A 27,651-nucleotide genomic window follows, 5' to 3' on the forward strand; every position below is an offset into this window, starting at 1 on the left:
TTTGTCAGCTTGCACCTGCTGGGGAGTCACCAAGGTGAACATGTTCATTAACATATACTTAAATATCTTCATTTTGAAGTTAGAGATATGTGCTCAAAAAGAGCAGCTGTGCTTTGCGTTTGAAAGGTTTTCTAATCATGAATCCCAAATACAAATAAAAAAAGAAATATCTCAACGCATATATTTTGATCATTCCCTCTCTTCTGCATTATTTACAGTTTTAGCCACAATGATATTGAGTATAAAGCAATAACATACCATGGTACTGGTCTTGTACTCACACAGGACCATGACGCTTCCTTCTGCCGAACGCCAGGGCACCAACGTTGGTTGGAACATAGTTGCTGTGTCCCAGCCCCCCTGACCGACTCAAAAAGTCTGCCAGGCGGTGGGTCACACAGGTGGCTGTGTTGCACGCCCGCTTTTGAGCTGTTGTGTTGCTTGTGGGAATGAAAAAGGCAGTGAATTATGATAATCAAGATAAGACTAATTAATAAGCAGCATTTCCAAGAATTACCAAGAGCGACATTTAATACATATTTTCACAGGGAAAATTTCCAGCAATTGTGTGTTTAGTATAGCCAGTCTTGCTGACCCCGTTTTGCTTTCACTTTTGTTCGATAAGTTTACAGAAATATTATGTTTTATGGGAAAAAATAGCTTCAAGTCAAATAAGTACTGATCTAAAGGAAAAAAGACAATTACTTCTAAGAGAAAAAAAACGGACCATCAGACAGTAGTTTAGCCGTTCTCATTTTTTATTGCATTGTACAGAATTCCCACAATTTTGCAGCTGATTTGGGTCTCTGAAAATCGAATGTATGAGATTGGAAAACTTTTCTTTTTTTTAGCTTTTCGTCAGACGAATATGATCCACATGCAGTCTGGTGTGTGGGGGGCTGGATGAACAAGCATCTGTTAGATCAACTAAAACTGAGAGTTTCAATTGTATGAGCTGCTGTAGTTTTCATATTGCTCAGTTAGACTTCTCTTCTTGCCAGGTGTCCCTGCTCCCACATCAGTGCGAGGATAGGTTTGCAGTTTGTGAATATCCTGGGAGAGTTTGCCCAACACACATGTGCTTAAGCCGGTGCAGCGCTTAGACACGGGTCTATCCAAGCTGTTAGAGATGGAGAGAAACATGCAGAAAACAGGCTTACAGTACAGTAACATGCAAATAACTGCTGATGATTACATGCATGGTTGTTTTCTGAAATGTCATGGAATAACAGAAAAGCTGTATTAGATCTTTCAAACACATGCTGACAAATCTAGCAGGCATATGAAACAACAATGATAACCAGAATATTTGATTTTTGTTTGTTATTCTGGGGTTTAATTCTGTCATGCATATTTTGATGTTTGATATCATGCTCTCCATTGTCATTCAGATGCTTAACTGCAGGCAAATCACTTAATACTGAATGAATGGATGTATGAATAAATGAAAAACTGCACTCCATGCATTTAGTTGTCATGAGGGAGGGATGTTCATGAATGCCACTGTATACCTTAGCAATTAATTAACACCAAAGTTGGAGCTGTTGGGCTTGTACACAAAGTTTTTATATATTTGATATAAAATATGATCAATTATACAAGATATAATTGATCATTGATATACAAGATATGATCAATTATTCAAAGATGATAAAAAATATTAAAGCCATACCTTTCCCCTTCTACTCCTTGTTGGGCTGCTTCATCTGAGGTTGTCTGCATGATCTCCTTGATAGCTCTGAGTAACATTTCAGCATCATCATTCGATAGTGTGACTCCATCTAACATGGACTCCTTACTAGTTCTGAAAATAGACATTTCCTTTCAGCACATTGGAGTCTCTTATTCTGCTACAACACTGGCTAAAAAATGTGCAAGTTGTAAACGGCACATAAAGACAAAATAGTAATGGACGCAATCTGATGTGATTGTTCTAGTAATTAAACGAGAAATTAAAGAAAATAAAAAGCATCTATCTACTTAGTTATGGTAAAGAAGGGAATTTGTTCTGTACACAAATTTTTCAAGGTAAATGTATTTGATTTTTATAGGGAAGGTGTTTCAGCTCTTACCTGGATGGAGCTGCTTCTGAGATGTACACCTGACAAATGATCAGCGTGTAGGCAAGAAGTAGTGCCCAGAATTTCAACATGATCGTGATTCCCTGTGGAAAATGCAGAATATACCAAACAGGGCAATTTAAAAAAAAAGCTTTCTTAAATGCACTTTGCACAACTTTTTTTTTTCCTTAATGTTTTGTGCCTTTATACATCGCTCCTCTCACACTCCATTGCTCTTTGAGTAACTGTGTTTGCCCAGCCAGATTGAAGAGTTATTAGTGTAGCTGGGTGCTTTTCCAGCAACCGTAGCAGAAGTTCTGTCCATTAATGGAATTAACAACATCCTGCCATAGATAGTAAAGCATTATCAAAGCAGCAGGGAAGACTTTCCCTTCTCTTAGCAACCATTAGTTATTGTAGAATACAACTTACTCACCTTCTCCAAAGTTCACAGCATCAGATTCTAGTTTTCTCACTGTGACAACACAACTTATACAAAAAACAAGGGGAAGAAAGCGATTATTCGGCACTCACCTTAGGATAAAAGATCTTCTGCCAATGTAGATTTAAATGATGAGCTCTTTGTGAATCTGCTGAGGTCTCTCACGGTACAAGGTTTTATATATGTTCCCTATGGATTTCTGTGCTAACTGAGGGAACACTTGAATAAAGTCTATTGGTTAATCCAATGCTTTACCTCAAACTGCCAACCAATCAGAAGTCCTACGTGACTCAGTGCAAGCCAGTAAAAGAGCTTGTATGCAAATCACATCGGTGCATGGTCATCAATGTACTTAATTCTCAAAAGACAGTCAAGTATTGAATCAGTTGGTACTGGAACTTGAAGTATAGGCATATTTTAAACAAGGTAAGTGGGACTTTAAAACAATGACACAGGAATCTCACTGACACACGAAGACTCCAGTGTTCATTTTCAAACCATGTTTTTGTAAGAAGTTTTTCTACCTCTGGACAAGTAGAAATCACAGCACTGGGTTTACTCTGGTTACAAACTGCTACCTCGTGTTTGAATACAACCTTCCCCATTAGGCACTGCTGGACAGTTAAAAAGCAGGCTGGTTAATACGTGAGTCAGGAGGCAATTTCTGAGTTGCAGTAATTTGTTATACTTTTTTTGTGTGTGGGAATAGCATCACAGCTCTCCACTGATAAACAAGCCTCGGTTTATTTGTGTCTATCCACTTTCTCTGAGCTAATTACTGGACTGTTGGTTTCTGGCCATCCTATAATTCCCCTTATGTAACAATATTGGATGATGTATCATAAAGCATCCTGCCTCCCAGTTAGTTTTTGCGTCACAAGGAAACTCATTAGAGTAGATGAGCCTTTTAGTGCTATTGAGCAGGCCTGCAGGCCACATACCAGAGACAATAAATTAGTCTCCATTTGCTTCACATGCAGTTAGAACTTGATCACAAGACGGGGCAAGAGATCCCATACACAGTGATTGTTAATTGTCTTGTTTGTATTTGAGTATATTTCTATGGCATAATTATATTTCTTTTTCAAGTAGCTTCTCACATTCAACTTCAATTGCAGTCTCAATCAATAAAAAGCTTGTATTATAATAACAGAAAATCAAAAACATGAAAAATACAGACCACCTAGAATTCAAATGCTAACATTGAAAACCAATTATACAAAACTGCACTGCAATATCTCTCTGATCCAGATAAGGATATGACATACTTTCCTATTCCTATCCTGAGATGCATCTTACATTTGACAAATGCCACTCCAAGGCCTTCATTCGCGAGTGTCTGCTCAGACAAAAGAAAAGAAAAAACATTCCAAGGGGAACAGTGTATTGACAAGACTGCAATTAGCTAAGACTGTTCCCATTCCTTACCATTGGGCATGAATTGGCCTGGAAAATTAATTACAACACAGGAGAGCATTCATCACAGAGAGGGCAGCATCATTCTCACAGCAATGCTCATCCGTGACAGTCTCAGCCGAGTTATTGTTGTTGTGTCTTCTTCCTAACAGAGGCAACATCAGACTTCGTAGGAATTTGGCAAAAAACTGGGAACTTCTTTCTTTTTCTATGTCACTTGCTCATGTTGAACTCAATCTTAGAATGTCCTTCAGAGGTCTCTCATATCAATGTCTTACATCATTCAAATTGGCAGAACCACATTTGGAAAGGAAAAAGACATCATTTTTTCCAATGTGGATGATCTTTTTAAGGCTGGGTAAATCTAAACTATATTATGCAGAACTTTGGAAGGGACTGTGAGTCCCAGATGGGGGCTACAAAAAAGGGAGAGGACATAAAGGCTTACACCGTTGTAAAATGAATTTGTGAGTGAAAGAAGTAGGGAGGAGGAACATCAACACGATTATATGTGTGTCCTAGTACCAAAAAAGCAACAACGCCTCAATGACTAAAGTCACCTTGAAAGAAGTATGCCAAATTAATCTACGTAAAAGCTTTAAAGCTGGTGTCAGAAGTCACAACCCAGTCTTTACTGGAATCGGTAAACAACAAAACATTTTAACAGTAAAAAAAAACTGTAATGGGCATAGAAGAGCAGGACGAGAGTGGCATTTACAGAACAGAACGTGAAATCCACACCGAGGTGAACAACACACATTATGTGAAGTATACCACAGCTGCTCTCCATTAGACAGCTTACCAAGCCTCACCTAACATTTAAACACCTGCCCAGAAGTTACAGAAGGATTACAAGACCTCTTGACGTTCCTGCCACAGTCATTACGTTGTTAGGAGAGTAGAGGTTCTGGACTGCATTAGGATTTACAGAGTAGGTCTATAATGAGATTTTCCTCATGCACTTGATAATTCCAGTCATCCGGTTGGTAAATAATTCACCGTAGAAACACTGCAGTCAGGGGACCCACTATCTCAAACTGCCACACATGGCCCATAATGGAGTGAAACAAGAAGAATACTCTTTACATAGCTTTATAACGCAAAGATCGATTTAGCCCGACTAATTGTGACGTAACCGAATCAAGATCCCATGCATTTGACAAAAATAAAAGCACTGCAGGATAGAGCTGATAAATGAATAAATAGAAATGACTGATACATCTGTGTGATCGTTACATAACCGTAATCAAATAATAGTTTAAATTTGCCAACTTCACCCTCCAGATAAAGCAGCAATATGGAGATCTTGAATCAAGGGCAAATCAAAGATTACTTTAAATTAGGGCTGGGCAACAATTCAAATTTTTAATCTAATTAATCACATGATTTCCCTGATTAATCACGATTAATCGCATTTGTACGCAAAATCCAAAAATGAATGCAAAAGTAGTGTATAGCTTTTAGCATTTAGCTTTATTTTAAATGTGCTGCCATATGAATGAAAGTGCCATGACATTTGTTGTGCAAACACACTTTTAACATCAGCATTTTTATGTAGTTTTTATGTAGAAGTCTCGCCCCACTGTTTGTTTCGTTGAATTACTTGCTGGAATCAATTGTGTGTTTTGCCTTTAAGTGATATTTTAGACTGAAACTACTACGGAGAAAAGACAATTCAACTTGGCAGTGTTTACAGATGACTTTGGTTCTGTCGACTCCGCCGTCTGGAAGAACTTTAACATGAAAATGGCCGAGTAAAAGTTCCGTACCCTTCTCCATGTTTGGTGGATCTGCCAATTACTTTCTTTTCTTGTTCCGCAGCAGACAGCAACAGACTTTTACAAAATAAAAGCCTGTGAGCAACAGACTTTTACAATGATAAAATAAATAATAAAACCTGCGTTAATGCGCGATAAAATATTTATTGACATTAAATAATTAACGAGTTAACGCGATAATAACGAGTTAACTCGCCCAGCCCTACTTTAAATAGAAGTAAGAAGAGTAGACCGAATTCAAGTGTAGATCATCTGCAACCAAACTATAAATTGTCAATAATGACAAAATCCCATATATGTCAAAAGCAAAATTTGTTCAATGCTGTACATCCTCCTAATAATGATGCTGTAGATGACTGAGATTTTTGTGTTTTGACAATCAATAATGGGATATTTTCAGCCTGGCTGTCAAATGTTAAAATGACTTGTCTAACGGACTTCGAGCTGAGAAGAACTCAGACATAGGAAGTCATAGAAATATTGCTGGCGTTAATGAAAAAAATAAAATGGGTGAATTTTTTTTTCCATGCTTGGAGAAGTCAAACGTAAATGTCACGCCACACAATTATTTACCATTGCTCCTCTTGTGAATGCATGCTTATTCTTGACACCTGTCTTAGGTAATTCCACATAAAATGCTGGACATTTTAGAAACTCTTCTTTTAAATGCAATAGCAATGGAAACTATGTCAAACATCTCCTGACTTCCGTCAGAATTCCCCTGGACACTCTCGCCACAAGTGTTTTGATACTACTAATAAGATGAGAACATGATTTAATTTTTTTTTTTTTATTAGTTAAATTTGTTTTAATTTCTTTCAAAACTGCTTCTGAGTCAGGGGTGGTCGGAGGGAAGCAAAGAAATAATGCAAGAATGTCTTCATTAGTTAGCCTTGAAAATCTAAGTGATTGGGAGAGGTCTGTAGGGGCCATTGGGCCATCTTGAAAGAAGAGGGAAAAAACGTACCAGCTGCCTCAGCAGGAAGGAACAGCTGGATAAACAACTTCATGTCTATTGAGGAGCTAGTCATCATGAACCAAGCTTGTAGCAGGATCTTACAGACATACAGATTGTTTAAAGTTTAAATATACATCAGTGAGACAATTGTGTTTTTTTAGGTTACCCTCTGCAAGCTCTCTCCATTCTCCACTTCTGTTTGCAAACCATAAAAGCTTTTGATTGCAATGCAGTGCTTAGTGACTATGAGAAAAATGATAATTTAAAATATTTTGGCAAGTACTTTATACTTTTGTTTTTTACACATCCGGTCCTGGAATGTCTCTGTGCGCTCCTGCATAAATTCTGGCCTACAAGCTTGGAAAAGTGCACACAACTAGGCATGTTTGGAATGTCTCACATCCTTTCACCTTTCACCTCTAAAAGTAGGGCATGATCTGAACTGTAATGCGTTGAGGTGAAAAAAAAACCTGCAGCAGATTATTGGATCAGACATTACTTGCTTAAAAATTGGCACACAAAAGAAGTTTTGTTTCTTTTAAGAACTCATCTATAACCAGCTATAAGAGTCATGATTATTGTCAGTTTGATTGATGTTACTGTTGCTATTATACAATCAAATGCAAAAGAAGGAACGCCTTCTTTCAATTCTATAGTTTTATGTATTAGGATATAATTAAAAGTCTTTATCAGATTTAGGTGTAGACACAATATGCATATATTGCCAAAATGCAAAAGCATTGCAGGGAAAAACTAAGTTCACCCTTTTATTAAACAGCTTCTGGAACTACATTTCATAGCAACAACTTATTTTGTATGACATTGACTCTTTTACCTCATTGTAGAGGATTTTCATGTCTTTAAACATAGCTCTCTTAATGTCCTGCCACAGCATTTGAATTGAGTCGAGGTCTGGACTTTGACTGAACCACTGGCCATTATATTGCAGATTTGCTGGTGTGCCCGGGATCACTGTCCTGTTGAATGGCACAATTTTGGCCAAGCTTTAACCTCATGTGGCCAACAGATGGCCTCATATTCACCCTCTGAATGCTTCGGCATACAGAGACGTTAACGGTTGGCTCAGCGACAGTAAGGTGACAGGTTCTGTGGCTGCAAAACAAGCCCAAATCATCACCCGTTAACCATCATGTTTGACAGTTGATATGAGGTGTTTGTGCTGATTCACTGGATTTGATTTTGAACTAAATACTGTGCATTAAAACCAAACATCTCCAAAGATCTCATCATTCAAAAGAACATTGTTTCAGGAGTTTTGTGTTTTATATATACATATCTATGTATAGCCATGACCTGTTTTGCTACTGAAATCATCACTCTTAAGAGAACAACTGCTGCCTGAAGAAGATTAAGCAAGTCTTAGTCTATACAATGTACAGGCTACACAATACTTTTTTCTCTATCACACACACTAACTTTGTTGTTACCGTTTCTGATCTAAGAGGCAAATGCTTTTCCAGTTCACTCTCATTTCACAGAACCTGGTTTTGAACTGAAACAAGCAACAGCTCCATGTTTCTCCAAACAGAAAGTGGCATCCAAACTGCTTATAGAATACCTTAATTTATCTTAAAACAAAACTAGCTCACATGCACATGGCTGGCATACTAAGGAGCTGAACTTATATCACTGTCTGGTGTACTGTAACTGTACTGTAACTGTCTTGTGCAAGTTGTTCACTACACAATCTGCATTGTACTGGTCGAACAAAGATACTACTTTAGGACCCAAAACATTTTAACAACAATGAATAAAAGTACAATTTTGTGTTGTGCTGCTCGGAATGATTAAAATCTCCCAAAAAGGCAACCTAATAAACATTTAAGAGCCGGATTATCGATCAAGAGCAGAACAAAGTTCACCAATAGTTGACTCTCACTTTCTGGCCAATCTTAGGCTTAGAGGCGGGGGATAGAAACTGTGCAAGATGATACATATGTGCTTCAGTTCCTCAGAGGAGAGGCCGAAGTCGGATCAGACTTTGTCTGCAGGGAAGAAAGAATTTTGTGAAGATGGTTTCACTAAAATCTCCGTCTCTGATGCCAGTGTCCTGCGCAGAGGTTCTGCTTGGTTTGGTTTGCTTGGCTGTCGCCCTCCTCGCCTTCCTGCTGGTTCGCCAGCTCGTCAAGCAGAGAAGACCCCCGGGGTTTCCCCCTGGTCCATCTCCCATCCCTATAATAGGAAACATTTTTTCTCTGGCCACCGAGCCGCACGTCTTCCTCAAGAGGCAAAGCGAAGTTCACGGACAGGTAATGACTCGGACTGCCTAAAGCGCATTTTAACCCTGCAACGCAATAAGCGGGGGGGCTCTGCAGACTGTGCAGACTGCGATCTGTCAGACTTTCGTGACACACATGCGAACATGCACACACACACACACCTTGGATAAATTATGAAACGAACAAAAGAGACTCGCCCTAACATTTGGCGAGCTGTAGCGTTTGGTTAGAGGGGGATAATTGGCTAGTCAGGGGCTCCATGAGATTAAAACCCCCTCCCAAGAATTAATAGCTCACAGCCACACAGACTTATTTTAAGTAAGACGTTGTATTTTTATTTTCAAGATAAAAAGATATTAGATTGATAGTTTGTTGCCTCTGTGGATGAGAGATAACACTGAAAAGTAACTTTCATTCACTTCGTGCTTTCTTACATACAATAACTTTTTAAATGACCTTCCCTTACTAGCTCGCGGAAACCCTCCCTACTGTGACCAGAGAGAAAACTCATATTCTGTCATTTGCAAACAAAGATGTAACCGTTTAATAAATCCTGTAACCATGCTGAGTCTGTATTTGATTGTTTAACTCTTACTATGTCTCTTCCTGGCTTCGCCAACACTTGAACAGATGTGAATCTGAACAAGACATGGACCATAATAATTCTGACAATCCAAACAATCCGGGTTATGCTAAAAGTGGTGGCTGATATAACAGCTGAACCTGTTGCTGATATTTTTTAGTCTTGTGTCTAGTTTAAAAAATTTGGAAAGCTGCCTGTATCTCCCCTTAAGTGTGGAGACCTATTTAACAAGTAGGCCTACTGTCTAATTTCTGAACTTTCATTTTCATAAATATACCTGTCATTCAAATTAATTTATAGCCATTTTGTTAGTGATTAAGGATGACAAATTATACAGAAATGATCTACACAGAGTGTAGAGTATATGTGGAGGACCATAATTCTAACTCTTTGGGGATAAGTTAAGGTGTTACACAGGGTTCCATTTTGGGGCTTATTTTGTTTTCTATATTTCCAAGAAAACATCTGCATAGATTTCCAAAAAGATTAATAATAAGAAAGCGATTCAAAATTGAATTCATACTTAGTAAATCCATTAAGACAAATGATAGTGTCAAAGTATAAGTAGTAGATACATAGATGTAAGGAGAGGCAATGAAGAGAGATGTTATTGTGAGGCTACTCTTGTAGACAGGAATGGCCTCCTGTATCAGTCCTCATTGACTGAAGACACTCCGTCGTCAAATCACTATGCAGTGTCGTCCCTTTATGCTTAGGAACTTATGCAACATTTTTTTAGCACAATCAGTCATATATATAAAATATATATATTTGTCAAATGATTAATTAGAATATCAATTATCTATTATATAACAAGGATTGTAGAGTGAATTTATGAAAGAGTGTTTTCATTAATGTTCCAATGTGCACTTTTCAGATTTTCAGTCTTGATCTTGGAGGTATCATGACAGTGGTATTAAATGGGTATGACTGTGTTAAAGAATGCCTTTACCATCAGAGCGAGGTGTTCGCTGATCGTCCATCACTACCTTTGTTCAAGAAAATGACCAAAATGGGCGGTAAGATTTCTTCTTTCTTCTTTACAGTGTATCGATTTTTTTTTTTCAGAACAATACCGATTACATCATTTGCATTTTAAATTGCAAAATTCTCTCTTATATTTTCAAAGGGCTTCTTAATTGTAAATATGGCAAAGGTTGGCTTGAGCACCGCAAACTGGCTTGCAACTCTTTCCGCTACTATGGCAGTGGCCAGAGGCAGTTTGAAAGAAAGATCTCAGAGGAGTGCATGTTCTTTGTTGATGCCATCGATGAACACAAGGGAAAGCCCTTCAACCCCAAACACCTTGTGACCAATGCAGTGTCCAACATCACCAATCTGATCATTTTTGGGCAGCGTTTTACCTATGATGACCGGAAATTTCAGCACATGATTGAGATATTCAGCGAGAATGTGGAATTAGCTGTGAGTGGCTGGGCCCTCCTTTACAATGCCTTTCCTTTGATTGAATATCTGCCACTTGGAAAACACCAGAAGCTCTTCCGCAATGCTGCTGAGGTCTATGACTTCCTATCGGAGGTTATAAAGGGATTTTCAAACGGCAGGGTGCCCCATGTACCACGTCACTATGTTGATGCCTATTTGGATGAGTTGGAGCAGAACACAGGAAATCCAAATTCCTCTTTTTCTTATGAGAACCTCATCTATTCAGTGGGGGAACTCATTATCGCTGGCACAGAGACTACGACTAACACTTTACGCTGGGCTATGCTGTACATGGCCCTGTACCCCCACATACAAGGTCAGTTGTAGTAGAGTCATTATCTAATATTGGAACATTTGAATTCACATGTGACTTATGCATATCTGTTTGTTCTAAATGTATTGGCTAAGTCATGTTATACCTGAAAGAATGCCTGAAATTCTCTGTTTTTCCCTGCACAGAGAGAGTGCACAAGGAAATCGACAGTGTGTTGGTGAATGGGAGACCATCCACATTAGAGGACAAGAATAAAATGCCCTATGTAGAGGCAGTTCTGCACGAAGTCCTTCGCTTCTGCAACATTGTGCCCCTTGGTATTTTCCGTGCCACCTCCCAGGACGCAAAAGTCAACGGGTACACAATTCCCAAAGGCACCATGGTGATCACAAACCTCTACTCTGTACACTTTGATGAGAAGTACTGGAATGATCCGGGTGTTTTTGAACCACAGAGGTTTCTGGATAGCAGTGGCAACTTTGTGAAACGTGAGGCCTTCCTTCCATTCTCCTTGGGTTAGTGATTTTGTCTGTTTCTATAACTGTAAAAACTCCATTTTCACTTATGAAACAGTCACCAGCCAGTGACTTTTTTTTATCTGCCCTTAAGTAGCTTTGGGAAATCACAACATTTTAAAGTTTTTGAAAATGTTATTTATTACCTGACCCTCTTAGATTAGTATTATTGACTGGTAGTAACTGGATGGCCTCAAATTAATTGCTGCTAAGCCATCAACATGAGAAGAATTTTGCTCATATAGTTAATTCAAATGTGCAACCATGTTGCTGAAAAGGCTGAGATACTAAAATAAATGTAATAAGAGAATGTAATGATTTGCAGATAATTTGAACTCCACATTTAACTAAAAATGGTACAAATAACTGATCAAATATTGAATCTGGGAAATGCTCTACCACTGTGCTGCTTAAGCTTTTCTTAAAACAACACCTTGTGTTTGAGAACTGAGGATATCAGTTGTTAATATTTTAAAAGTAAAATACTTAATTGGGTTTCCTTTACTCAATAGCTCTGTAGTCAGTTATGCAAAAGGTTTTAATATGCGACAGGCCTGGACTGCAGGCACTGTACTCCTGAAATATGAAAGGGTAAAAACATGGCCCCATATGTTTCATAGCAAGCCTGCATGTAGCACTGGGTGCTATATTCATTCAGATATAGAGGTTCATTTATTTGCAAATCACTGAATTCTGTTTGATGTCATTTTTTGTTTTACTTTATAGCACATTCACCACCAAAGCCAATGTCTCAATTAACAATTTTAGAGAAAGGTAATCGGTTCACCCTTTGACCATGCTTCACTCCTCCTTGTTTAATGAAATTTATCATGGTAGTGTGAAAGAGACCAATGCGTTTGTCTCTGATCTAGTATGAGTTCTTATACTCTTTCGCAGCCAGCAGTTGTGGTCACATTGGAAATTTCTGTTCTCATTTAGTCTTTATCAATGGACACTGTCTTTGACAACAAACTGATTTTTATTCAACATCTTCAGCACCCACCGTCCTCAGTTAAACTGATCTTTGCCAAGGACCATGCTGTATTTCTTAAGGTTTAAATGAATTAGCAAGACTTTGTGTGAATGTGATTTTAATTAACACATTTTCTATTTTCAGGGAGGCGTCACTGCCTGGGTGAACAGCTGGCACGAATGGAGATGTTCCTCTTTTTCACCACTATGTTGCAGAGGTTCCACCTCCAGTTCCCTCCAGGAACTGTTCCAACCGTCACTCCCAAACTAGGAATGACCTTACAGCCCAAACCTTACTCCATATGTGCTGTGCGCAGGCAACAGAAACTCCCCTGCTCTGGAGACACTCCTTAACACAGGCAGGCAAGCCTGCTGTTGCTATGACTTGTGCCTTACAGTCTTTCCAGAGCAAAGTTACTGTGCCACAGGTGCCTCGCTACATCTGAACATGCACATCCAGTTTATTCAGCGACTATTGATTTTTTTCAAGTGGGCAATATGCATGTTTGCACAGTACTTTTAAACTGCAGAGGAGTCAACGGACGCTGAACGGACATCCTGGGAACACAAGTGTGCTATCGATTTGATTCTCTGAGCCCCTGCACACAGAAATTGAAATGCCTGTGAACCTTGGTGTGCGGGTGATGGCTTAAGTCAATGATTTATAGTATGTACACCTATGATGGTTCATAGCCCTGCTGTCATTGGACAGCTTTGGGCAGACAAATGTAACCAGCTATTCGTCCAACATGTGTTGGGTGAAATGGGACTAACAGACTTTCCAAGAAAGTTTGAACACTGTGTATTGGCACTGGATGCGAGCCAGGATTTACATCATCCGGACTGACTCTGACCCCTTCTCCAGGGATGGTGCTATTTGGAAAATCTTTCTAATCGAAAGAGAACGCAACCCTGACAGATTTCTAGAAACAGACTATGCAACACTGGTTTCTGCTTAATGGTGCTTATCAGTACTAACAATGTACTGTTTTTACATGTAAAGCTAACATTTGTTTTTTTGTCTTTTTGCAATCTCGGTGGCTTGGTGGCTTAAGTGTTTTTTTTGATATTCTGAAAATATTGAGGTCCTGGAAAACTTACCTTTTTCTTCTTTTAGCTGTACATAGATCTGAAATGTATCATTATAAACTATAAGCACTGATACAGTATCAGTATAAACGTTTGACAGATGTGGAGGGACTCGGCTGATCCTGCTCGTACTTTTTGCAATCTCAATTAAGTTCATGAAGGTGAAAAAGCAACAACGTCTTTGCACTCGGTTGTGTTTACGTTTATTAAGGATTTAAATGTGTTGTTTGGGATGTAACCTAAATCATAACTGTTCTGCGATGTGAAACACACGAATGCTGGTCATAAAATAGAAGACGGTTTTCCCAAAAACAAACAAAAAGAAAAAAACTGAAAAAGTGGAATGTTACGAGCTGAAAAAGGCTCCACGCAGTATCAGCTATTCTTATCATTCCTTAACCTGCCAGACAAGAATAACTGTGTCAGCATGGCATATTAGAAAAATTCTGAGATTTGAGGAAATTCCTGACTCACTGACTGCAGTGTGGAGAACTTCTGAAATTGAATACAATCAGTATTTAAAACAATCAGTTCAAGATGGTTATATGAGTTTAGGGCTGCCAGCGGTTTCTAGAGGAACCACCAACCGGTGGACTTGCAAATGAAGGTTTTTGATCAAAAGAACGTGCAATAAATCAACATTTGTCCAAGACTATTAAAGACTGCCTTTGCTTTTTTAAGTATGCGAACCATGATGCTGAATGGTTTGATAATGTCTTGTGAAATTAATTGTGTTTCCAGCCATTCGGAGGCCTATATGTTGTTTTAGAAGGTCTGATGAAAGAGTTTCTCCAGACCGAAACATGGTGGGGGTGGTAAAATGTTAGTGGCATTATTAAATGCAGTGAGTCATTAAGCGCTGCAGAATAAATAAAAAAAAACATCTTTCACACCCTGCTAAAGCAACAAAACGCTTTTTTGAAAACGCAAATCGATTACTTGCATGTTCTGGCCCAGAGTCCAGATCTCATTCTACTTACTGTAACTAAATTAAAGTTGCGATTGTTTGGTATGTTGTTACATTAAGAAAAATCTAGTTTGGCCCTCTTTTCTTTTGTCCCCGGAGCGTACAGCTTCAACGGATGCAGCCACCATGTTCCTTCACCACACTGCTTTTCAGGTGCGTGTAGGTGATGTACCCGCCGCCTACTGAGAGCACTTCCTGCCTCCTTCCCCTACCCATGCCATTTTCAGCTAGGTGTCCTTTTCTGTTCTAAGTTATTCACAGGGTGGTGTTAGGCTAAGAGCTGGGCAGAAATGAGACTTTAATGTTGCAATAAGATGCTTTTTTTTACTATGATAAAAAAAACACGGGCCGTTTCTTAATACCCAAGTACCCGAGTCCGTACTCCTGTGCTTAGAAGTATGGACTTGTCAGAAGTACGGACTTCTGAGCACACAAGCACACAAGTAAGCTCATTGTGCATTTGGAACGGAAGCGTCATCATCGCTCGTGCCGTACTGCTTTCTGGGACAGCAAGCTGTCTGAAGTCTATACAAGTCACCACAGAAGCAAACTCGATAAAATGGGCGGAGCAAGTACACATCCGGGAATGTGGAGCGTACTTGTCTGGATGCGTACTTTGAATTGGAACAGTACTTGGTGCTTCGGTGAGAACGTTTCAGAAGTACACGAGTACGCAAGTATAGACAAGTACGCCTATTGAGTAACGGCCACGGACACCTTCTAACGTCCAACTTTTGAGTGCAACTGGAGAGAGTTTCAGTTCATTCAGTAATGTATCGAATAAATCTGCGGTAGTTGTGGGGAATAATCAGGCTCCCGAGGAAGAAACAACACCCAGGTGTACACCTAATTTTCGCTGACAGTGCTGCCTTTGGGCTACAAGAAAGGGCACAGGACACACGTTTACCAACTAAATGTCCCACACGAAGGCTCTGAAACTGACATCAATAATTTCCTGAAAAAAAGGAACCAGACTGATCGATCTTACTGATTGCAACACGGCTGGCAGCTCACTCTCATTCCCGCTGTGTGGGCTGTTGCTTGTGGTCTGGTTAAAAATAATAAACTAGTCTACTTATCTGAGAGAGTTCTGATGGTCAGAAATTGTGGTGAAACACAGCCAGTGGGATACAGTGTAATGCCTTCCCCTCATGCTGTCGTAGTTACAGGCTTGGACCCTGGGAGGAGGTGGTATTGTTACTGGACTGGTTCTGAAATCATCGTAGGCCCCAGAGCACTGAGGGTAAATACAGCCCGAAGGGGTCATTCCAGGAGCTGCACTTTTTAACCCTTTAGCACCGGCTTCATCACTACCCATGAAATCCTGTTCACTCGCGCTGAGGGGAAGTGCAGTGCAGAAACTGGGAGTTTTCTGAGGGTCAATAAGAATGACAGAGTTTTGTTACTGCAGCCGATTAGGCCTCACTTCAGGCTAATCACGGATGTTATGTTTGAATCTGAATAATAGGGAAGGGTATGCTGTTCAACGGTATCATTCGGTGTAAAACTAACAGGGAAGAAAGGTGTCGATCTGCCAAAGTTTACACGCGCCATCAATCTCCTGTGAGGTCTTTTAAGTGGGAGCATATATGGGTGTACAATGGGCGTTTTCAAAGTCTTTAAGGTTATTCCACTGTTTATTTAAAGTGGCATGAACAAAAAAAAAAAAAAAAAAAAGAAACACCATATCTTGTGAGTTCACGCAGACACACAGACATTAATAAAAATCAATGAGGACTGCTGATACTTTAGGGATGGTGTTTTATGACAGCTATAAATAACAACAAAAATCTGTTGTCTCCACAATGTGGATAAGGGTGAATGGTTACATTAGACAAACGTACGTATTGATGCTACATAGGGGTAACAACCATTCATAGATGTATTTATGGCACAATCATCAGAGGACACTGTGGTTTGAGAGACTGCACAGTGAAAAGCCAACAGACATTTACAACTTAATGAGCCAGAATATGTCAAGGCCAGAGCTACCGAGGCTTTATGATCCAGCTCGGGTCCATGTGAAAAAAACTGCAAACAGATTTGTCAGAACATGTATAGCTCTAACCTGAGTCCAACTCTGACTCTCGCCATTGTCACTGCAAACTTTGATCCCGGTGGAATATTTGACTCAATGCGGCGCTCTCGCACGAAAACAGTACTGGAGCCTGGAGAAATGTTGCCAATCAGCACATCCCAGTCCACGAATTACAGGACGTAGGTCAAATTTGGCACCAGTTGGGTCAAGTGATACAACGGTGACAGAGAGTTAATGGAGGAGACAAGAGTGGTTATGATACAGAACAGGGAAAGGCTGAAACCAAGGGGGAAAAAATCAAACTCAAAAGCCCCCACAGTTCCACATTTTGAAAGGATATAGACACTGGAGACATAAAGGTAATAATTACAGGATGTACAACATGTCAGCTGCATGTAGAAAACAGATGCATTCATTTGATTATTTAAAAAATATATATTTATATGCACATACTCTTCTTTTTTTTTTTTTTTTTTTACAGTGGCTAAACACTTGTTTGGTATTAAAATGTGCACATTTGAATCTATTTTTTTTTTAAGTCTTTAAATATAACTATGTCAATTTACACTGCTTACTTGACATTTTCCGCAGAGATCGCGATTTAATGCGGTGATAAAGGAGCTCGGCGACTATTCAGCCTTTTGTTTGATAAAATGTAGTTTTTCTAGTGGAATGCCAAAAGTTCTTAGAGACAAAGTTAGACAACTAGTAGTTTTTAACCTGCCTCGTGCCACTTCATAAAATATAAATGTACATATATATCTATATAGATATCTATGTATATATATCTATATATATACATATATATACCTCAACGAAACCAAAGTGACATGAAACCCTAGATCCCTTCTTTAGACACTGGCAGAGTTGTGAGTTTTGACAAAACTCTTAAAAAAGTGGAAAAAGTAAGTCAGACGTACATTTAGTTTGTCTAAACATCAGCATCTGCTAAGTAACAGAAACACACATTTAGACTTTGTACTGTTGGTTAAAAAATAATTTAAAAAGGCCTTATATACGGTTACAGAACTGCAAAACTATTTGTGTTGTGTCGCTGCTGCCGGAGAGACAGTCTGCAGTCTGCCGAGATAAGCTTTTCTCCAGTGAGGTCGTAAAAAGGTTATGCAAACAGTGTACGGATGGCCGAGAGACAGCATATACTGCATGCTCCTCTGTCACAGAGGATTTCAATTGCTTGAATTTGTTTGTAGTCAAAGTTGTTCATTAAGAGATTACAAACTACTTCAGTCACCCAGATTTTTTAATTTCTGTACGTTTTTAAAGTGTATTTCATATTAACGACATAAATTCTTGCAAAAAAATTATTCAACTTTTGCGTGAATCCTGAGTAACCTTTAAAAAAATACTTGTAATCAAAAAAGGAACATGAAAGATCCGTTCATTGAATCAGCACTCCTGATCTGAATGCGACATGTTAAAACACCAGAGGACATTTCATTGATTTGAAACCAAACCTTACTAAAAAGGACACACAAACACACACGAATTACATACTGAAATAATTAAACAGAAAAAAAAGTGCTCTCTTTCTCCCTGCTCATTCTCTCTGTCACATTCCTGCCAAAATATTCACACACTCAAACAAAACGGAGAACTGAGAATTAAAGAAACTAGGAAGAGAGAGAGAGAGAGAGAGAGAGAGAGAAAAGAAGAGACAGGTGGTACACATGAATAAAAGCATCAAAAATGATGCAGATATAATGATATTAATCAGTCAACATTTCAATAATGTCTCTGTGACTGAGTCTGATACAGTGTTTCGTGTCGCCAGCAAGGAGAGAAAACTACACAAGCCAAGGCTCTGGGCCAAGATGGACTTAGTAAAGGTTCAGACAGGCACATCATTTGATATATATATATATATATATATATACATACACATATATATATATACACACACATATATATATATATATATATATATATATATATATACACACATATATATATATACACACACACATATATATATATATATATATATATATATATATATATATGTATGTAATTCAAAAATATACCTGACATTGAGGCTGAAACTGTTTCAGTCTCTTGTCTTTCCATAAATGAACTGTTCACTTTGGTAAAGGGTATCAATCGCTTCATGATGTCACCTGCTTCAGTATTTATTCCCCTAACTTTCATTTTCAAATATACAGGAACTGTTTTGTACCTAAGGGAGGAGTTAACGTTTAAGCGCTTTGCATTCAAGGCAGCATCACAGCCAGGTTACCCTGGAGGGTAAATTAACACTGGACCCCGTCCACACTCTTCTTCTGCACCTTCCTCCTCAGTTCCGGTGCTTTTTTTTTTTTTTTTCTGGGTGCACTTGACTCTCCATGGGGTGAAAGTGCATAGGGGTTGGGCCCCCACCGTTGCAGTAAGGATCCGCTCACAGTAGTAAGGCCTTTTTGTTTCTCCTAAAACAATGTGACTGCTTAAGCATTTGAGTGTCTGCACAGTGAATCTTCCAACGGGTGCGTGCATGTTTGTGTGAGTGTGTGTTCATAAGAGAGGGAGCAAAGTGTGTTTTATGTGCATTTATCAACTGTCTGTCTTTACGCCAGTGAAAGGCAGGTGTTCGAGGGACTCGTGTCCTTACACAACTTCTTTTTCACACACTTCTACTATTTTCTTTGTCCTCCTGCTACTGGCGCTCCTCTCCCTCCTCCTCCTCCTGGATGACCTGGATGTCATCCGATGAGGACGTGGGCATGCTCTCCGTTTGCTGCTGCTGCTGTTTGCCAAGCTCTTTGCTCTTCTCCTCCTCCTCGATGATCTTCTTCCACACTTTGTGGTTCTCCGTCAGGTGCTGCATGATGCAGCAGAACAACCTGCGGCGGCTTTTCCTCCTTCCTACAACAAATAAGAGGCAAATGTTTGGGAATATCTGGATTGTACGGAGTACGGCGCCTTGTCTGATGGCACCATATGTATTCGCTCTATTCTATACAGCCACTGTATTTGTTGTGTATGAAACTCCACTGCAGACTGCAGCCTCTGTTGATGCAGAACGTTAAGAGGATCTGTGGGTATCAAATCTTACCTGGCGCCAGCTCATCCTCCATCTCGTCTTCCTCATCCACGTCTTCATCTGTGTCGATGTCCACCTGTCCCTCGTCGTCATCTTCGTCCGATCCCGCTGCGTTAATCCAGTAGCCAGGCAGCAGACCAGCAGCATCGTAGGAGTTACACAGAGGTCCCACAATATGGGTGATGAAAGACTCCTGCAGCTTGGCCAGCTGCGGGGAGGAGCGGTCCATGAAGGGGCTGATGGGTAATCCCAATTTAGCTTCTTCATCTCCCTGCAGATTAGAGAAAGACCGTTGTTAGAAACAGAGCTTTAACGAAGACTTTTCATTACTCTATTCAAGCTTCAGCCAGAGTTCCTCAAAATTCAACCTGTACTCTAACAATGAATCCAGCTGTGAAAGCATGGTTTCCATGGGTTCCATTCAGTATATTCAGTAATAGCAAACATTTTTTTTATCATTTAGAAAATCGGTATTTTCTCTTTTAAAAAAATATCGGGCATTAGTCTAAGACAAATACTTCAAATAACTTTACCATGGTCTTTGCAGTTTTTCCAATTTTTTTTCCCAGACAAAATATCTCCCTTTTTTTATTTATTTTTTTCCCACCGATACTGCACAGGGGCCATTAACATTACAGCTAGAGAGCAGAAGAATAACATTACTGTTGCCATTACCTATGAATCTTTCTGAATCTGTATTATTTTGGATGAGTTCTCTGTGTTCCAGACGGTCAACCAGACTGTAGCCATTGAGCCGTTCAGCTGCCTGATGGCCAGCTCTCTGCCCATTAGGTCACCTGCACATTATTTAGGTCATTTCCACCTGTGAATTGTTTCATTGTTTTCATTGCATCTGGTTTGGTCACATGGAAAATTAAATACTGCACGATAGAATTCTAAAATCAGGTGAGCTGAAAGGTATTTTCTCGATTTCATCGTTAATCATGATATCATTCATCTATTTCTCTTGGATGCAGTTAGAGTTCATTCAGAAAAGCCCCTTTAGGTTTTCTGCTTTTTTTTTTTTTTTTTTTGGGGTAAATTTGATGTTTTCTGATGCTTTTGTAAATTTGTCAAAGTAAAATCAATCTCTTTGGTATACTGCCAACATTAGTATCGACACCCTCTTCTTATTCCTTGGTAAAAAACCTTTTTTAAAAGTCTGACTGTCAGTGAGGTTCTACTTGTCATGGAAATTAAAACACTCTCCTCAAAGGAGTTGGATAAAGTGAGACTGGAAACCCAGCACTTGTCTATTCATGTGTTTATTTAGGCCAGATCTTATAAAGGAACACCTGGTTTGTGGCGGCCAAGCGTTCACAGCGAAGCAGCGTTTTGATCTTCTATGGCGGCTCTTCTTATCATTAAAGCAGAATTCACCCAGCGGTGGACTGTTCTTTTGTTAATATGTAACAAGAGCTGGGTTTAGACCACCGTGACACAGATTTGTTTGGTCTTACTCATGATGTGTTGTTGTGATAGTACTTTTTACACAACACGACATTAGTCGTTCCTTCCAAAGGAGCATCGCCAACGCCATCAGGGTCTGGAAAAACCACAGTAATGATGAGGGCCATCGTATGTTTACTGCTCTCAGACACTGCTTTGGTTATTGTGGCCTCGGACTCTGAATAAGAAAGGCCAGCTGGAGCCAAAGCTCCTGATAAACCAGCGTTGAACAGTCATCTTGACCTCACAGTTATGAATTTTCCCAAAATGCTTATTTTCTTCAATAAAAATCTTTCATTTGGACATTTGATATTCACTTTAATTGATGAAAAGATTAAATATATTTGGTAATAAAGCATTGGGAGTACATCATCATCCTGAGTCATCATTATGTAACATCAATCACATATTCACAAAATGCATTCTAACAACTACTGCTACATAATAATAATGATACGAATAATACAAATGAAAAACACATATAATAAACCAAGAATTACATTGAAAAAATTCAAATCCATGTGAATCAAAACTCTTTCAAATCAGACCATATCTAGTTCACATGATGAGTGCTGCTTGTGCTACTTGATCAGATAAAAACATCCCGCTGGAGTCCAGCAGTGCCTGACTGTCTGGAAACGTTAGGAAAAGCGTCCAAATAGTTGGTGTAGATTCTCAGTCATCTAGGTCCTGGTAATCCTAGGAGCTTGGATAAAGATAACTGGACTTTGTTTCTTGGATCCTGAAGATGTTTCAACTCTCGCCCAAAAGGCCTCTTTGGTTTTAACCGGCGGCAGGGGAGTTTCAGGTTTAAAAGCTATTGAAAACCTTTGTTACACTTGAATAGGGTTGAGGTCGAGGTCACATATGGGTCACTAACTCACTTGACCGACATGTGGCAGATACAAGGTGTGAGTGGTTATGAAAGATGCACTTTAAGACGCCACCTCCTCTGATCGGTCTCTGTCCAGAATGAGGACATTATGTCCACCAATAAATTGTGTTGCTTCTTGCTGAACAGTGGGGTGTTTGCTCTCGTGTAAAATTAAATTAGGACCGTTTAGGTCTACTGCATTAAAAATAAGGGCCCCAAAGTAGGAACACTATGCGACGAAAAAACACTTTCCATTAACGTGATTCCATCTTGTTCAATCATCTTCATTTATTATCTTGTGCATTTGGATACTTGACCAGGTCATGTTCTTAAGGGTTTTTTTGTTCAGTGGATCATTATCATGCTGGAACGTTTCTTCTGGACACTGAGAGACGTCTTGTCTTTCCTTTTGTACCCGTGCAGGCCTGAATCATCACACTTCCAATACCTCATGTATTCACTATGGCAGTCCTGGCCAGATGCAAACTTATTTTAGTCTCATTTGACCAAGTATTCCCCTTATAATCATCAGGATTCTTTAGCAAAATTGAAAAAATTGCAGCTGTGTGCTTAAGAGTAGGATTTTTTTTTTCTTGCTCTTCTGACGTGTCTCAAAAGTCAAATTGGCTTCACTCTCGGAATACATCCCCCATGAATGGTAAAATGCTTCTTCCGTACATCCTGATTATTATTGTGTATGTGTTTAAAATGGTTTGTTGTCAGTCACTAATATTCCCGGATCCTCTTCCATTACTGTGAAGTCTCACAGTCAGTTTTTATTTAATCCCTCATGCCATTTCTATACTTTTTAGAATCATGTTCAGGTTATCAGGCTGATTAGAAATCACAGGTGTACTCGGATTCATTCACAGCCTCTTTCAGGGACTTTTTTCTAATAGTTAAAAGGAGAATAGTTCACCGAATAAGTGTGAGGCCTAATGCGACGTGTAAAACTATATTTCTTCGTCTTTTTAATCCTTTTAAACTGGTAAACCGTTACATTGCAGAGGGATGAAGAAAATGTCATTACTGTGTGTTATGGTTTTCATTTATCTATCTGGGGATTGTTCTTGCTTAGTTTATTGACAACATCGATGTCTCGATGAGGGTGAGGTTGTTTAAAGGGTGAGTTAGGTAAAAATGTTGTTATCATTTGCAAAGAATATGACAAGATCTTATTGAAGGCATTGCTTTAAAGATGGTCAAATGTAAAAATATAGTGACAAGGTAATCGAACACCCTTTGATCCGTTAGCAGAAGGTTTGTACCTGCTCATAAAACTCATTGACGATGCCTTCTGTCCACTTCAGATGCAAGTCACGGACTTTGGCCGGCCCATTGATATCTGCCAGCTTGATACACACTTGGCACACCAGAAGTCTGTCATTCTCATTAGTCCAGTCAATTCCTGGGCTATTCACATCGTTCACCTGTTAACAAACAAAGATGGATGCTTTATTTTTACTCGTTAAACAATACAGAATGTGAAGGTATGTCACACAGGGTTGAATGTTGAGACGGGCGGGCCATCGTATGAGAAACATTGTTTCTTGTTATCTGCACCTGCCACCATCGATGCCTGGTTGGCTTTGGTGTTTAGTTTGGGTAAGAAGGTTGTCAAAATCCCATGTGGCAAGAAGGGTAGAAATGAAGAAGTGAAAAGAGGACGGACAGGGATCGTACTGAGAGAAACTGAAACAAGCCACCGAGGTGGGGAATAAACAGCACAGATCCATTCACTGACCCAGAGTTGTTGTGACTCTGTGTAAGATCTACTAATTTAATAAAGTAAACCAATTCAAGCCCTTTCAGCTGTGTGTTTCTTTTATGAAGTTGTGGTCAAGGGCTGTTTTCAGGACAATATAATATTAATAAGGATTCGCTATAGTCTTGGAGCTTGCCTTGAATTTGCAGCTGACGGACATTTTTCCTTCTATTGAGCAGGAATTGGGCTGAGACGTGATTTTATAGGCAATTCTTATATGCCTGAGAAACGTATCCTAAAAGTTGGTGTGCAAGGCCCGTGCATTCAGAAAACAAAAGCTATTACAATGCGATGTATGAAAAAAAACAAAAACAACTACCCGAAATTCAACACATGAGGTCATATTCACATTCTCTATTAATCCAGCAGTCATCATGTTGAGTACTCCTGGAATAAACATTATTCTAACATCCTCTTGATGCTTGAATTAATATATTAATATAATGCCAGAGTAAAACAAAACACAATAAATATCTAGAAATGTGTGATTCTAAACACAATATACAATAACATCATCTGCAATGGATTCATCATTTCAGACCTTGGTGTTGAACTCAGCCAGAAAGTCAAAGTGCTTCTTGAGGTCTGTGGCCAGTATTGCCTCGATGACAAGGAAGCGAAAACGCTTGAATTCCACGTGATCTAGATTGATCAGGAAGTTGTACTCTGGCTGGGACAGGTAGAGGCTCCAGGCAGATGCAGCGTGGTGGTTCTCCAGCACTGAGCGGTCATTGTACAGCACCGCCTGCAGTAGACAGAAGGAGAAAAAAAAAAACAAGTGGTGAGACAGGGGGAAAAAATTCCTAATATTTCATCAAAAATATCTTATTTTCTTACATAATGCATCAGCATGTGGGTTACACAACTTTTAATGGATTTTTAAAAAAAGCAAGCACTCAATAAATGAGATTGTGAGTGTTTGGTTATGAAAGAGCTATGACAGGCTCAGGCGTATGTATAGAACGAGGGATGAGCAGGTTAAAAGCAGTTGCATGGACATGAGATACAAAGAAAGGACATAAGATCCTTTGAACAAACTATATGGTTGTCAAACCCACAATTAGCAATCAATCGGTTCAAGGTCCTTCTTCTTTCTTTTAACCCACTTTCGTCTGACTAAACCGAGACAGCGTGGGGTGGCTATCGCTGGAGAGATTGATGAAATACAATATTTAAACTGGGGCAAGTGGTTAACCATTTAATCTCTAATTTGCAAGACAGAGCACAATGTAGAGCACGCTGGGATTAACTGGCCACGTGTTGAGAAGCTAATGTTGCATATGACTTCCATTAGCGACGCAGTTAGTGGGAGATAATGTTACTACGTCTGAGGACCTAAAGTGACAGCAAACAGCAGCTGAGCAGGAACCTGAGTTTGTGTTTTTGAAGCACGTCAAGAAAAGAGGAAGATGTTGACTCAAGTTAAAGATTAACAGTCAAACTAGACACTTAAAACATCAGGACAAACCACACAGACAACATTAGGCAGCCAAAGTAAAACTGAAGTACGTTTAAGATCACGTATATACATCGTTTACTATCTAACCCTATATCAGCAATACAGTTACCCTGTTTTAGATACATATACAGATACACTGTTTTTATGTATATTTTTTCCCAAGTATAAAAACTATTTAGGAGGACTTAACACTGGGGGTGTCGAAGATATATTCATTAGGGAAATGTTTACTCAGCTCAACGATCAAATGGGAAGTGGAATAATAGAGTTCCATACAATCGGACTTCTTTCTGTAACCTGCTGGTCTTTAGACAGAATGCATGTTTAAGGCTCTTTCAGGGTGGCTTCATTTTTCAGGCTCCTAACTATTTAAAGGTTAAGTGGGCACTTGTTTAAAATGTGTCTTGACCTGCAATGGTGCTTAAAACTGAGAGATACAAAATACCCTGCTCGTAAAAAAAAAGGAAGTGTGGAATCTGAAATGTCAAAGTTATGGTTAACGCATCTTGCAAATCAGGTAACTGATTAACACGCAGGTTTTTTGTGGGTTGGAAGATCCCACAGTAAAAACTTGACCTCCTCATCAAAAGTACCTGGGGGCAAACTCTAATTAGTTGATGATTTAATTTAGGGGTTTTTTTTGTTTCTTGTTATTGAACAGCATGGGATGGATTTGGCGGTATGGAATATTTTTAAGCATTAAGCATCTCATCTGAAGAAATGCTGAATTAACACAATTTAAAAATGATGATACTTGTGGATGTTTTGTACAAGAATGCTGCAGAGTTTGTAGAGACAAATTACATCTGAGTATATATGGGATTTTCAAACTATACCTATGTAGAAATGGTGGGGATTTTATTATAACTAGCATCTTGTCATTAAAAATGCTTTATAATAAGAACAAAGAATTTGAAAAATACGTAAACTTTAAAACCTGTTTTAAACCAAACTAATGAGCATTTCTGTTTAATTGTTTTCAGTTTACTTGGTGCACTTGAATGCAGCATGAAGTCAACATGTTCTTAACTGAGATCATGGACTCTAAACATTGAGCACGGATTATGTTCCCAAAAGCACAGTTTATAAACTGAGAGCGCAGATTAGCAAATGGCTCTATTTTTTCTTCATATGACCCTAGCAGCCTCTGTAATGCCGTCCAGAAGGCGTTGAGCCAGCTTTACGTCTGCGGCCGGTTTGATGCCGAATGGGTTTCCTCCTCACAGGGTCCACTCGGGCTTAGTTTGCGGGTGCTTTGTCAGATTTTAAGTAGCTTCACGGCTAACCTGGGCCCAATTAGCAATTTACTGCTTTGTTGATATTTTTTTTTTTTTTTCAACTAGTATGCGGCTCCATCTACCGACTTAAAAACGCAATTATCTAAATTGATAAGTAGCGCGTTTGATCCCCCCACCCCACTGGCCTCTTCTGTACTGCTACAGAGAGACAGTCATATGAATGTCTGTATACACACATGGCTCATCTGGTGCCGAGACGCCAGTGTTTTGCTCATTTGCTTTCGGGCGGCTGGTTTTCAAAGAAAAAAAAACACACGCTCCTGTTAGAGGTCAGGCTGAAGCCTCTGGCACACAAAGACCCTTTATGCTGAGTCGACAACTCGGATTACAGTGATAAATGTTGATGCTGCTAATTTCTTAGTGGAGGTTCGTTTTGACAGCTTGGACGACTACTGTGGCGATCTAACGATTAATGCGGCCAGTTGGCCCACGTGTTTGCACAGTGCTGGATGGACGTTGTTCTGTCAACTGGCAGGTGTCATCACAACACCAAGATTTTATCCACAAAGTGTAATCTTATAAACCTCCGTTATAAAACTCTGTCTTCACCAAACCATTTTGGAGAATTCTGGTAAGAGTTGCATTCGTGTGTTTATATTCTGAACTTTGACAATTAAACAGTTAAACATTGTGCAGTAGATGCCGTGGGTTACCTGAGGTGCATTAGTGGCTACTAAAAAGGCATTTGTGCGACCAGGATGGTCATAGTCGTGCATTGCAGCTGCTACATAAAGGGCCATGAGCTCCAGGGCAGGTATGTTCCAGGCCAGGCAGCCATAGCTGTCATCTGAAATTGAGGAGCTCTTGGAGGAGGCGTAGGATATCCTGCCTGGAGAAATTCCACTATCTGAATCTGGAACAAAACAAACAAGATGGATGATGATGTGAGTTTTTTTTTTTTTTTGTTTGCATCCCAGATATTTTAGAGCTAAAACCTGGAAACCTCGTCATTTTAAACCAAACCGTCTGCATT

The 27,651-nt window shown here is 39.3% G+C and overlaps 3 protein-coding genes across 3 annotated transcripts in view; 1 reads left to right on the top strand and 2 right to left on the bottom strand.

Annotated features, from left to right (window-relative positions):
* Positions 1-277: 277 nt before the first annotated feature.
* calca (calcitonin/calcitonin-related polypeptide, alpha) lies at positions 278-2,152 on the bottom strand. The gene is made up of 3 exons (XM_075471002.1): positions 2,073-2,152; positions 1,673-1,804; positions 278-440 (listed from the first exon to the last, which is right to left on the bottom strand). The coding sequence occupies exons 1-3, from the start codon at positions 2,150-2,152 to the stop codon at positions 278-280; spliced, it is 375 nt and encodes a 124-aa protein (XP_075327117.1).
* Positions 2,153-8,687: 6,535 nt separating this feature from the next.
* Positions 8,688-13,038, top strand: cyp2r1 (cytochrome P450, family 2, subfamily R, polypeptide 1). Its single transcript, XM_075471012.1, has 5 exons — positions 8,688-8,924; positions 10,355-10,496; positions 10,607-11,239; positions 11,383-11,712; positions 12,830-13,038. Exons 1-5 carry the CDS (start codon positions 8,688-8,690, stop codon positions 13,036-13,038), a joined length of 1,551 nt encoding a protein of 516 aa, XP_075327127.1.
* Positions 13,039-18,785: 5,747 nt separating this feature from the next.
* Positions 18,786-27,651, bottom strand: part of pde3b (phosphodiesterase 3B) — a 56,085-nt gene continuing 47,219 nt past the window's right edge. Inside the window, exons 12-16 of the mRNA XM_075460022.1 lie at positions 27,332-27,531; positions 24,463-24,666; positions 23,425-23,586; positions 19,846-20,104; positions 18,786-19,655 (exon numbers count right to left, since the gene is read on the bottom strand). Coding sequence (XP_075316137.1) covers positions 19,447-19,655; positions 19,846-20,104; positions 23,425-23,586; positions 24,463-24,666; positions 27,332-27,531 — 1,034 coding nt within the window. The 3' untranslated portion in view covers positions 18,786-19,446. The remainder of the gene's footprint in view (positions 19,656-19,845; positions 20,105-23,424; positions 23,587-24,462; positions 24,667-27,331; positions 27,532-27,651) is intronic.

The sequence above is a fragment of the Odontesthes bonariensis genome, chromosome 1 (assembly GCF_027942865.1).
Source record: "Odontesthes bonariensis isolate fOdoBon6 chromosome 1, fOdoBon6.hap1, whole genome shotgun sequence".
Classification (NCBI taxonomy): Eukaryota; Metazoa; Chordata; class Actinopteri; order Atheriniformes; family Atherinopsidae; genus Odontesthes; species Odontesthes bonariensis.

What these genes read in the sequence shown, in the direction of transcription:
- calca (XM_075471002.1), bottom strand. Translation starts at nt 2,152, where the DNA reads ATGTTGAAATTCTGGGCACTACTTCTTGCCTACACGCTGATCATTTGT. An exon ending in TCAGAAGCAGCTCCATCCAG is followed by an intron (nt 1,805 to 2,072) that starts GTAAGAGCTGAA and finishes GTCTATTTTCAG; the next exon opens with AACTAGTAAGGAGTCCATGT. An exon ending in CAAGGAGTAGAAGGGGAAAG is followed by an intron (nt 441 to 1,672) that starts GTATGGCTTTAA and finishes CATTCCCACAAG; the next exon opens with CAACACAACAGCTCAAAAGC.
- cyp2r1 (XM_075471012.1), top strand. Translation starts at nt 8,688, where the DNA reads ATGGTTTCACTAAAATCTCCGTCTCTGATGCCAGTGTCCTGCGCAGAG. An exon ending in AAAGCGAAGTTCACGGACAG is followed by an intron (nt 8,925 to 10,354) that starts GTAATGACTCGG and finishes TGCACTTTTCAG; the next exon opens with ATTTTCAGTCTTGATCTTGG. An exon ending in GAAAATGACCAAAATGGGCG is followed by an intron (nt 10,497 to 10,606) that starts GTAAGATTTCTT and finishes ATATTTTCAAAG; the next exon opens with GGCTTCTTAATTGTAAATAT.